We start from the raw sequence: 13,221 nt of genomic DNA, 5'->3' as shown, positions 1-13,221 counted from the left end.
TTAATAAAGTAAAAGATTTAATAAATAAAAAAACTTATAATGACATCCCATTTAAATTCCCAATAACTAACGATATTTAACTGAAAGGCTTTTATTTTAAGAACGGTCTTTCCCTTTTTGTTCCTCAGTGTAGAAACTCCCAAAAGTTATGAGCTGCAGTGGAAGTGGATAGTTTAGGAGTACTCACCTCATTAGATGAAGGGCAGCGCCAAAGTCCTCAATCGTTTGCGACTCACTTAAAGCGATGGCGACCTTATCCACACCGCCCAGAGGTGAAAGGGCATCACGTGCCTTGCTGCCGAAAAGTTTTTCCAGGTAATTGGGTCCGTGCGAGGCGATCAGGCTCTGAAGGAAGGATGCAGTCTCCTCGACCGGCGGCCTTTTGGCTGCAATTAATAAAACAAACATCATTTTTATCGGTTTCAATTAAATTACGTTGTCGGGTAAGGGGAAATCCCCCGCCAGAGTAATTAATAAACTTCGGCATACCTTCATTACTATCAGCTTAATGCATTTGCATTCATAATTTATTCACATTTTAATTGATTTTTGTTCATTAAGGCGACAAACCATTCGGAATCAATATTCCATTGTTAATTAATAAATGAGGAAAACATTTTTACTTACAAGTCATTAAAATTAAATTGTACTTGCCAACATATTTATTAAGGTTAATTCAATTTTTTTGTACGGACTGACAATTTCCTAGCCATTAATATTAATAGTAAACTTGCTGCTCACATTCCCCATTTCACATTCAACTTTAAACGCACGCGTGCATATGAAAATAGTCCTTACTCCGGAATGAATTATTTAAGGGGGTGTAAAGCTGGAGCGTCCGGCGAGATTTGATATTTTCGGACAATGCTGAAGCTCTTTAAATATTAAAGGGCAATAAAAAATATCATTTACGTAAAACGATACAAAAAAGTTTTCCACTATCCTTTTTTGCAACTCGGACTTGCTTGTTTAACTTTATTTTGCTTTGTGTTAAAGTTAGCAAAAAGTAGATAGATTTGCACAAATTTCCTTTTTAATTAAACAGAGATTTTGTTGTTTTACTCACACAATATAAAACAACAAAATCTGAAAATTTAAAATATTCGGAATAAATTAGGGAACTGTTTTTTTAAAAATCTAAGTATGAAAAGCAATTGTATAAAAGAGATAGTGATAGTATGTTGTTTGGTAAGTATTAAATTAACTTCAATGCCATTTAAATTGTATGTTAAATGAATAAATTTCTAAAGTTTGAAATGAAATCTTTTCTATTTTATGTAGAACTGGAGGTTTTATTTAGCATTTGCCGAATAAACCCCCTTCTACGGGTTTTTTCACTTCGAGGCACTTGCTCAGCATAAAGGAATATATATTTTTCATTTCGTTTTCATGCTCCTGTTGAATAGGTTTCTCCCCATTTATTCACATTTCTTCCCTTCGCCATTTTCTTTTGTGTTTATATTTGTGTTTTCTTTGGCTCCGACAAACATTTGTGGGTCAGTCAGTAAGTCAGTCATTGAGTCAGTCAGGTATTCAGTCAACCAGTCCGTCGAGTCAGTCATGCACAAAGGGCAGACTTTACGGCGCTTGGCGTCGCTTTTTTAACCCACTGACTGCACTTGTTAACCCACGGGTGCACCATCCTTCCCTCAGTACTCACTCACATATGCTGGCATTTTTAATGGCTGCAAGGACACGTATCTAGATGGGTCTTATTCCCGATGTGTGTGTGTTGATACAGTTACTGGCTGTATTTGTTATGCAAATGGCGACGTTTGCAAACCACTTTCCCCTTCCCTTTTTTTGCACTTTTAATACCCTCTAGTTATGGGGTGACTGTGCGTTTTTTGTTTTATTGTCATTAAGATAAATGTGCACAATTAGCTTTACTCGTGGTCTCTGGTGGAAATTACCCCCTTCCAAACTGTTTTATTAATTAAACTTGAAAAATGACTGTTAAGGTGTGGGGTACTTTTTAAAAACCAAACTTTAATACCCTAATCGACGTCTTTCACAGAATTTGTTCTAAATTCTAGTCTCAATAAATCTACTTAGGAGAGTATTTTTAATTACAACATTTTAAGTGCACAACATACAGAAATTTTTTGAGTATTGAATTCCCTTTAAAAGGGGACCAAGAAGGTGCAATGAAGAATATAACGACTTTCGTAGTTAATAATTCGGATTTTCATATTAAAAATATATTCTAGCATACATTTAAACACCTTTATATGAGATTTTAAGACACTAGTAGACTACTAGACACTTTAGTACAAATGTTTTACCAACATTTTTTAATTGAACTTCATTTTATATTTTTTTTCATTTTAAAAATATAATTTTTAAATATTGACTGAGTTAAGACTTAAGACTTCTTTTAAAAATGATGTACTAATTGTACTAATGTTAATGTACTAATTTTTAACCCTGAATATAAAATACTCTTGGTATGCCATTAATAAGCAGATATTTTGGCATTTTCTTTAACTGAAAATGTTGGGTATTTTCCAATCGAAACAGCTGAAAAACCTCTTTTCTTTGCATTTTCCGTTGAGTCGTCTACACGAGCTTCGGCGCCTCCGTGTATTGTGCGCTTCACTCGGGGGACCGAGGTCGATTGGCGGGGGGGGATGGAATGCCTGGCTGTGGGAGTCGGGATTGTCGCCTGTTGTTTGCCTTTAACTTGTTACATATTCCGGACGATGTATATCAGCAGTTTAGATTAAGTCTACGTGGTAATGCTGCCCCAGTGCGGGTTAACATTTTTTAAAACTTTCTCCGCTGCTTTTGGCTGATAAAATGTATGCAAAATTATGCTAATTTCCCAAGGGTATTCGAATGCAGCTTGTTAAAAGTTTTTCGAATACTTTTTATTGCAATTTAACTCGTTTCCCTTTATTTGCGTTCCCTTTTTTCTGCCAGCCAATAATGGTTCAGAGCAAGAGCCTGAGCAACTTTAATAAAATATTTTTCCTAATTTGCATACTGGAAAAACATATTATGAAGAGAAGAATGCGCATTTTATTTATGGAAATGTATGTGGTTATAGTGAAAGTACCTTTGATGACATGTTCTTCTTCTTTGTTGAACTTTAACTGTTGATTTTTCAATACAATGTGTACCATTTAAGAATCCAATTTTAGTGGACCCAATGGTAATGGCCTATTTATGATGTGTATATTTTTTAGAGAGACCTTAAGCTCTAGTAATTACACAAGTGATAGCCCAAGCAAAAACCTGGAGTTCAGGCTTCGTTTTGTATTTCAACTGTTGCCTAGCTGCTAAATAAGGGCAGCAGCCGAATAAAAGAGGAGAAGGTGGAGATAATAAGGAGAAACTGGGCGAATAATTTATCAAAGACCGCCGAGGTTGAAGCCATAACTTAGGCCAGCGCCAAAGCAACCGACACTTCCTAAATGATTTCATTGTCGGAAAATAGTTTTTTTTTGCGAAGCTGAACAAAGGCGGAAAACCAACGAAAATTTATTCTATTGTGCCTGAATAAGATAAAGACAAGGAAAACGGCATGGTCTCAGAGCAGGAGTGGGCCAAAGTGGGAGAAAGGTGGATTGTTGGCTTGAAGCTCAACTTTCGGGAAACCGAATTGCTGGCAATTAGCAGCAACAATTTGCTGTTTGGCCTCAAGTTTCGCATTTCCCGTTTTCAGCTAACTCAGCGGGTGGAAATCTTCTACCCTCAACCATAAAGTAAAGTTTTCTGCCCAATTTGTGCGGCCTTTGTTTGTATATGTGCGTAGATACCGAATTTTATAATTTATCACGCCAATTTGCCCATCCATGACATAATTTGGGTAACTATAATAACTTTTACTGCCATTACTCGTCCCTCATTTTCTCCTTTTTTATTCACTTTATATGTGTAAAGTTTCCTATATAAAATTTTCTTTTTTCCTTTAATTGCTTTTCAATTTTATGCAATTACTTTGGTGATAGCAATCAATTCCCCCTGCCGCGCGAGGCCAAAAACTAAAAGGCAAATTTAATTGATATCAAAAGGCAAAGGGACTAAGCCAAATTCAATTAGCCGAACGCGAGTCATTCAATAAATCTTTTTTTATGTTGCAAAATTGGACTTTTTGCCGAACTGAATCATTTAATAACATTTAAACTAATATAAAACAAAATGTTTGGTATTATTTCTACTTTAAACTATTGTCGTACCATATTATTCATATATAAGCCCCGCGTTATACTCATAAATAAAAAACTTTAATGAGATTGGACCAACTTCCGCCAGCCAGTCTGACGTGGAGCTCATTTCCCTTGCACTTGAAACTTGTTCCAAAAAACCTCAGTTGATGAACAACGAAAATGCGGAGAAAGTTTTTGAGATTTTGTTTGAAAACTTGGCTGCAGCTTGGACTAATTTGATTAGGTGCCAGTGGGCAGCAAGTGCCACAAAAAAAGCTGGAATGCAACACGGCCAAGATAAAGTTTTCGCCTTGCTTCTGGCTAGAAAATTCATTTCTGGTCATGACTTTCCAACACAATATGTTTCAAGTTGGTTGCTCTTTTTTTCGAAATTATTCTATTCAAGCCAATTTAGGCACTTTCTTTGAAATTCACATTTCGCAGCAAAAGTCCCAATGGAACTTGCTAAACCGAATTATTAATGGAAAAACCTTGTGCATTCAATTAGAATCCGAGTTAAAACGGCAATCTCGATGTTTCTCTGGTTAGTAACATGACTTACCCGCCGTACACAGACGCATATCCTCGTCGTATCCGTCAGAGCAATCGGGTGCACCATCGCATAAATATTGGATGGAAATGCAATTACCATCGCCGGGACACTTGAAGGGCTCGTATGGATGACAGGCTTCTGCAAATGGAAAATGAAAAATTTGTTTAACATCGTTAAAATATTGTATACCAACAGCGTAAAGCTGGGTTTGAAAAGCGCTGAAAAATATTTGTGAGCTTAACAAAAAACATTCCACAAATTCTCAGTTTATGTTGACACTTGGTAATCGGATTTGCTTGCCAACAATTTGATTCGTTTATTTATTTATTTCCTTTGTTTATATTCTGCAACGATTAAACAGGCTTAGTCTAGTTGAACAGAACCCAATTCTATTTGTTTATTTATTTTTCTAAACTGCTCCTCATTAAATTATTGTTTAATTTGTGAAAAACATAGTTTGCAAGCCACAAATTGTTCTCTATCAAATTAAAATTTTATAATTGGTTTTTCAATTTCAAGTTGTACATTTCCATAAAAAATAGATTTTTAAATTGAATAATTAAACATAAAACCAATCTATATAGGTCCATAGATAAATAAATTTATTTGTTTAATGAGCAGAATTTATTTGTGATTTGCATTAGTAAATGGCTGTAGAGTTTTCCAATTATCATAAAACAACGGCTTAAAAACAGATATAAATTTTTGATTTAAATTTAACTGACGCTTATAAAATCTTTCCCTTTTATATACCGTTGTGAACTATGGTTTTTTAGTCAGTTTTTTTTCTCAGTTTTGGTTAATGCAAAACTAATTAAAGATAATATTTGCTGTAAAACAAAAAGTATTCAATTTAATTTACAAACAAACAATGGCCTAAAACCAAATAAAAAACAAGGAAAATAATAAAAATATCACGAAAATGTTTTCTGACAATTAAGCAAATTAATTTGCTTTCATGTTGCTTATTGTTTACATTTTCCCTCGCAACATTTTCGCTGTTCATAAAAAGGCGTTAAGGAAGCTTTCAGTTTAATATGGGGGTGTATGAGAAATGAAAATGAGAAATGAAATGAAAAGGATAAGGGTATCATGATGGTTCCTGAACCGAGTGAAACACCAACCCCCAAAAGAAGAGAACAAAAAGCGGAGCAAGTTAATTGAATTTATTGTTTCTGCTTGTGCCAATATTTTTTTGTGATGGCGAATTTGCAGGCTTAAATATATATACTGTTTTTCATTATTTTTGTATACATCTCCTTTCTGGCAGAGGCAAATTGGTTTTATAAGGCTCTGCACGTGGGAGTGAATTTTTTTTTTGGAAAACAATTTTTATTTTCCAACGCCATTTTGCACGCTTTAAATCCCTACCGCAAACAAAAACGTTGGCTTTTGTTTTATGGCTGCCACAAATAAGTTAAGCATTCAAATATCAAATCTTTTTTGGCTGAACCCAAAGTTAAATTTAATTTTCCGCCAAACGAAATTTTCTTTTCCCAAACTTCTGTCCCGACACTTGACATATTTTTCTATTAAAGTTTGTCGAAGTTTTCGTTCTTCCGTTCTTTTTCGCCTATTTTCTCTCTATTTTTGTTGAAAACTTTTCGAGGAAAACCAGTCAAAACAAAGTCCAAATGATATTTGCAGGTTAAAAGTATGTTGGACTATTTTAGAAGGGGTCGGAGTTTTATTTAAGACTTAATCTTGTCACCTTGGCCACCGTAGAGGTGAAAGAACTGACGGACATTGCACATACGCCACGTGGCACGCGCGAGACAAGTTAATTTCGTGTGATTCATTATGTTTCGGTTAATGTCAAAACAATTTGAATTTATGTGCTCGGCAACACTAATTGACAGGCCGAGGGATCCAATAACTTTCTCCTTACCTCCTGACAAAAGCTTCGAAATCAGTTCACAGCATATAATCCAGTGTGAAAAGAGTTTCGGTTTATTGTGCGTGATGTGCCCAGATTGAAAAGGTCAAATGAGGCAAAGGATTGGTCTGGCCTTTAGCCGGTCTTTCGTATTGGAGTTTTTCCCTTTGGAAGACGGAGAAGCTGGCCTTTACGCTTACACTTAAAGCTGGCTTTTATGAGGCATAAAAAGGACATCTTTTGTACTTTGTTGTGGCATTGAAAGTGTTTGTTTTCCCCTTTATTTTGCTGTCGATTTTAGTTTAGCCTCGATTTCTTTCTCGTTTTATACGGCAATTGAATACTTTATTATTTTTAATGCCTTTCGGGTTTACGATTATACGTGATTGGTTGCTTGTAATGGGATCCAAGCTTTTTGTGGAAATGTTTCTTGAATTATTTATTCAATTTGCGAATGAAATGGAATAGGAATTAACTTTTACTTATTTGTAGGTAAGGTATCTATATTATTATTTGGTTTCGATAACTTTTTATTAAATGAATAAGGATTTAGCAAATGGATTGTATAAATCAACGAGAGAATTTGTGTTTAGAAATTTGGTTTTGGATAAAAAACAAAAATGTTCGTAGACACATCTTACGGTTATTTAAAAAAAAGATAAGGAGTCAAAAAACGGGTTCATTTTTCTATAAAATTGTACCCGAATTTACATAATCCATCATGGCAAATAAAAGTCCCTATTAGTTTACCTAGATTAGTCTTAAGAAGTATAGAATTTCGACCCCAAAAAGTAGGCTACAAAATGTGTTCTTCTTCGACACAACAACTATTCCCAAAGATTCATTTTGCGCAACTGAACCTGATTTTCACATATTAAAAGGACATTAAAGTGTCACAGTTTCATTGACACACTCGCCTGACGAACAACAAATTGACTGTGGCTTGCACAGGCAGATATTAATTTTCCAAAATCATGGAGGCGGGACAACGCCTGTGTCGTGTGCTGCACACATAATAAATGTTGCATAAATGTCATAAATATGGAGTCAGCACGCAGCGCTCTGCTTCTCCATCGGGGAGTTCCTTCTCTAGCCATAACAAAAAAAAAGAAAAATAATAAGCGTATACATGGCAAACCAGAGTTAAATGAAGCGTAAAGCTTCTGGCCACACACAATGTTGTTTCCGCCAGACAATGTCCAAAAGCCAGAAACCAGAAGCTCGTACAGCATTTTGCTAAGCGCTGCACGTGACACCAGGAAATATTCTTACACTCAGTTTTTGTTGCTGTCCCCTTATGGAATAATCTTAACTCTCCTACACTGTGGCCGTAAAATTGTGTAATAACACTATGCAACAAAATTGGCAGTTGTCGATGCAGAGTTTCTTATGGATGAACTACGATTGGTAAGCTTTCTTTTAAAGCTACTTAAAGTTTTCTTGTAGAGACCACTAAAAGTGAAGCGATTGCTATTGGAAGGTTTTTATTTTATATATTCTGGTAGTTCATATTATACAACCATATAAATTACCATACTTGCAAAGTAAAAAGTTGTAAAAAAAATTCGTAACTATTTTATTATCAAAATCATCAAAAATTGCTTTTATTGTATCGGTTTTATAAGCAAATATTACTAAACCAATTATTTTTAAAAGCATTTTATTATAATAGACCATAAAAAGTACTTTTAAAATTCATGTATTTCTTCTATTTTGCTCTCCGATTTTTTAACTTAATTGTATGATTTGCATAATTGCAGAACATTTATTTGGGTCATCATAACTGGATAATTTCCTTTAGCCTTAACAGAAGTTCAAAATAAATTTAGTGCAAAGAATGGTTTTTTCTATGTTATTTTTAAGCAAGCTTTTTTTTCTAGAAAACCAATATTTTTCTTTGTTTATTTGAGCTTAAGGCAGACAAATGTTATCCAGTGTAATTGCCAGTTAACAGAATTTTAGTTTTCATGTGTCAATTTGGCAAGCACCAAAAGCAGCAGCAGCAGGCGACGTTGTCACGCATGGCGTATGCGCAATGTTACACAGTTATTGCTCTCGGCTCGGTTTGTTGTATCAGCTGCTCCACTATAGCTTGTATAGCCCATCCGCCTGCCAATTGCAGTTTACCTGACCCACGGAATTGCCTGGGCGTATCCCAGTTAAGGGGTGGCTTCTCCTCATGGCCGATGGGCAATATCTGTCCAAACAGATGGGTAGTTGGCAAAGCAGGGATGCGGGGTAAGTGCCAGCTTCAGCCTAAGTTTCGGCATGACTTCGATTCACTGCCAGCCGTCAGCTTATGAGCGGCCACGACACAAAACTGGGGCTAACTGATGGCAAGGTACAGTTATGGCCAAGAGCTAACTTTAATAAGGGGAGAAAGTTTTGAAGGTTTTCGCTTTTGTGGTGCCTTTAATTTGGAATAGCCTTTCAAGTGTTTAGCTTTTCTTATTTATTTTATATACTACTAGAAAAGACTGAATTGTTTTTAAGAATTTTTTAGTCAACAATTTGTTTTTTAAATTTTTATGCAGTGGTATACAACAAATTCAATATAAAACAAATTATAACATTTTTGGCCTAGATAATCCGAAAATAAATTACAGTTTAAAATGTGTAAACAATTTTTTAGTGAAGTGAAATTTAAAGCGTAATTAACTAACCACCAATTATGAATATAGACAAATAAATAAAATGATATCCCAGATAACCTAAAAGTGATGTCCTAATGTTTCTCTGCTTAAGATAAATACAGAAATAAACTTTCATATTTCGGAAATATTCTTTAAGCACTTATTCTTTAATTTATTGCATAATTGTTGTAGCATCCGTCTACTTCTTCAAAACAATGCAAAACCCAAGGACCCCTACGACTTTTCCTTAGACACAAACAACTATGGCGAACTCCAACCGCACTACAAGACAGAATGTGGGGAAATAAATAAAGGGAACGGCACAAAGTGACGTATACGCAATATCAACTAAATAATTGCACACACCCTTGGCCAACAGCGTAGCTCACTAATGAAAATTACTTTCCTTGGCTGTTGGTTGTGTGTTCGGCTTGTCGCTTTGTTGCCGTTTTGTGTGAAAACCAGTTTGATTGCAGTGGCAAAAACAATAGTTGCCCAACAACAAAACCAGCAAGAACTAATTGTTTTGCTTATAAATTAGCACATTTGTATGCAGTGCCACGCAAACAGCAAACAGAACTCTGACGTAATTTATTAGTGCCACACTAGGGGCACATTTCCCACCGATTCCGGATCCTCGAGGACATGCATCTCGACGTCGCTTCGATTGCCTTGCCGCAGTTACGGTTACGGCCACGTTTACGCTCCGGGCCAACGCAGTGTGAGATATGGCTCTGGTCGTCTGGCATTATTGTCTGCGAATGTGTTCTGGCACGAATGGCAGCAGAATGACAAGCAGTTGGGGAAAAGCCGGCGGAATCGGTAGAACAAAGAAATCCCTCAAAACCATAAACGGAAACAAATAAACCAAGTGTTAACAAACTGGTAAATATATAGAGGCAAATCTTGGGTTGCACAAAAGTTCCTTTTTCACTTTATTTACTTTGCTACCATAAGTAAGTTAGAAGGAATTAAAAAAGCATTAGCAGAATTTTCATTCATTTTAATAAAGATCGCATACAATAAAGATTTCAAAAATTCTAACAATGTTTAAAGTTCTAAAATGTCCATAAACGACAGCACATTAAAATATATGGCACCTTAAAAATTCTTTTGCTTTATTATTCAAAATAATTTTTTTCATAGTTTTCCATCATTTTGACAAAGTATTAAACATAAAATCAAATCTTCAACCATTTCTGAATAATTTACAAGTTTAATTTATATAGTATACCTTAACTTAGAAACTGTTTTGGCCCTGCAGCAAACATAGAAATGCAATCTCAGAAATAATTTAATATTCCCACGGCTACTTATTAACCTTAAGGCTTATTTGCTTTGCAAATTGGCAGTGCAACTTAAAAATTCATTAGCAATATTTTGTAACATTAATCAGCTATATCCTTTAGTGTAAGGTAATTGCACACAGCCAACACAAATATAAGTGCATATCCGAAATGTAACTGGAACCACAAGAAATATCACAGTGAAGGTGACTTTGATGGAGCAGAGGGTGAAGCTTAATTAATTGCCAGATAAGGAAGATGCCACGACACAATGCAAATTCCATTAAGTTTATTAATCAGCACACAGATGACATTGTTCACACACTTTCACGTTTATGTTCCCACAGTTTAAATCATGTATTATTTACATGATTTGTGTTTTGTGCTTAAAGCTAGGACCGATGCTTGCATATTCGATTGGCCTGTCCTTTCCTAATTTTAATTTTAAATGAGTGTCGTAAATGTCAGTTACTATTTTAAACTGCTTCAACTAAGGTCAGATAAAATATCAAGGTTGCCTTTAAACCGTTTTCTAGCCAATAGCCCATAAATAATATATAAATGCCGAAGGCTACTTAATATTGGACTGTAAACCACCATTTAAAAAGTAAAATTGTTCAGGTGAACACATCGATAAGTTAGCTATCTATCTGCACACTAGTTCTACCCAGCCGTGCAAAAGTTTCACCATTTGTTTCTCAATATAAAACACACATCCGAAAAATCAGAATCGTTTAAAACAACACTATAAAATAAACCCACTGCGAAACAAGTTTATGACTCTCCAAACTCTGCCGTAAACTTTTCACTATTATTGGCCAATAAAGCAAAAAATACGTCAAATGGAAGCATGCAAAAACCAATGCGCTTTCCATAACGGAAGTGCCTTTGTTAAAGTGTGGAAAACGCTCACAGGGAAAAATCCATGTAAGCAAAGAAAATTTGCAATCGTAAAAGCACGTTTTTTTGTCGTTCTTTTTTTTTTGTATAGTTGGGGGTGCGGAAAACTAATGCAATTCGTTCCGTTCAAAGGGCTTAGGCGTGTCCGGGTGGAATTTGATTTTTTTACGCAAATTTGTTGACGGGAAATTAAGCGGAAATGGGAGCACATCGTTAAGGTGCAAGGGCCCTTTCTTTACAGGCGGAAATTTAATGGCCCAACCCGTCACAAATAGCTTGTTGGGAGAAACGCAAACGCAGGTCCTGAATGTGATTTTAATTTGCGTAACCAGGTGGAACTTGATTAAGTGCGTTGGGAATTAAATTTCATGGATAACTGATGTTAATAAGTAAGGACTATTTCCGCTTGAGCAAGCTGATAAATTGGAAAATAGATAAATGACTTTAATTTTTAATGGGAATTGAATTATAAGTTATATATGTTATATCTGAACTTAGTTAATTTGAACCTTTATATGATTGAATACATTTATAAAACTATTTAATAAGAATGTTTGGTTACTTTGCATCCATTTACATTTACATTAATATCACTAAAAACGAATCTGGACAAATTCATTCTGATTCATCCTTATTATCTCAAAGACTTTTAAGCTAAACGATAGAGGTAAACACATATAAAACTTTTTACATCAATTACGAATGCAATTTGTAAATCCTGCTAAAACAATTTCAACTAAAATTTGTACTTTTCTATAACAGCTAAGCCAAAAACTCAACAGAATAACCAACTGTTATCAGCAGTTTTGTGTGGCAAAAAAAATTTGACAGAGCCACGTCATTAAACTAAAATAAGCTTACACGAGCGACTGTCTGTCCCGGGAGTCCCCTTGTCCTCGAATGGCACCGCCACTCGACTAAAAATATATTCACAAAATGGCTGAAATGTCTGAAATATCTGAAATGGCTGGGACAGTCTGTGGCTGCACTTCACGCAATCAAACTGAATGCCAGGCCAACAATTGTCATTTGGCTGGCGTGTGGAGAACCGCGAACCCGCCAACCCCAAATGAGTTCTTCACATAGATACAAATATATATCTGCCAGATACATTCGCCACCAGTCAAAGTTCGCATTAGAAGCATGGCACCCAACGAGCCAACGAGCCAGAATGGAAATAATTTCGTGCAAACAAATGCCAAGCGAATGGAATCCAACAAAGCGTAGGACGAACTCGGAATTTAAAAGCGAAAAAAAATGACAAACGAAAACAACATAAAAGCGCCACTGACACTATTACGACAATGGAACGAAAACATTTCACATGATCCTAATCGCTATTTGGTTGTTTGTTTGTTTGTCTGTTTGTTTGCACCGTGCACTACGAAAAACTGTCACGATATGTCCACTGCACTTATAGTTATTTATTTTTTATGGCATATTTTTTATACCAAGGATTTTCCAAGTTTTTATTAGAAGTAGGATCAACTCAAATTAAACTAAAATGTAAATCGCCATTAAAGAAAACCAACATTCTTCTTATCATTTATGTCATCATGTTATTTCAAAGATTTCAACTGATTTTCAGAAACTTTAAACAAGTTTGAGACTAAGGTTCAATTTTTATAGATTTTATTATTCTTGTGTGCTTTAAAAATTCTGCTCCAAATGTTAGTTTGTGACTTAATATTATTTCCCAATTGCAAAATTTTACACAACTCTTATTTAAATTTAAAGTGCTTTAAAAATCTTGCAACGTGGTCCTTTAAATTATATAATTATATTGATATTACAAAACTGCCCACAACAGCTCACTCCCTGA

At 35.1% G+C, this 13,221-nt stretch overlaps 1 protein-coding gene across 1 annotated transcript in view; it reads right to left on the bottom strand.

Moving 5' to 3' along the window:
- Positions 1 to 13,221, bottom strand: part of LOC108038199 (IDLSRF-like peptide) — a 41,842-nt gene that overhangs the window by 6,216 nt on the left and 22,405 nt on the right. The window contains exons 3-4 of the mRNA XM_044457048.1: positions 4,714 to 4,842; positions 188 to 386 (exon numbers count right to left, since the gene is read on the bottom strand). Coding sequence (XP_044312983.1) covers positions 188 to 386; positions 4,714 to 4,842 — 328 coding nt within the window. The remainder of the gene's footprint in view (positions 1 to 187; positions 387 to 4,713; positions 4,843 to 13,221) is intronic.

Source organism: Drosophila rhopaloa, unplaced genomic scaffold (genome assembly GCF_018152115.1).
Source record: "Drosophila rhopaloa isolate 14029-0021.01 unplaced genomic scaffold, ASM1815211v1 contig_155, whole genome shotgun sequence".
Classification (NCBI taxonomy): Eukaryota; Metazoa; Arthropoda; class Insecta; order Diptera; family Drosophilidae; genus Drosophila; species Drosophila rhopaloa.
The sequence above is the reverse complement of the archived record's forward strand: the minus strand, read 5'-3'. Positions and strand labels throughout refer to the sequence as shown.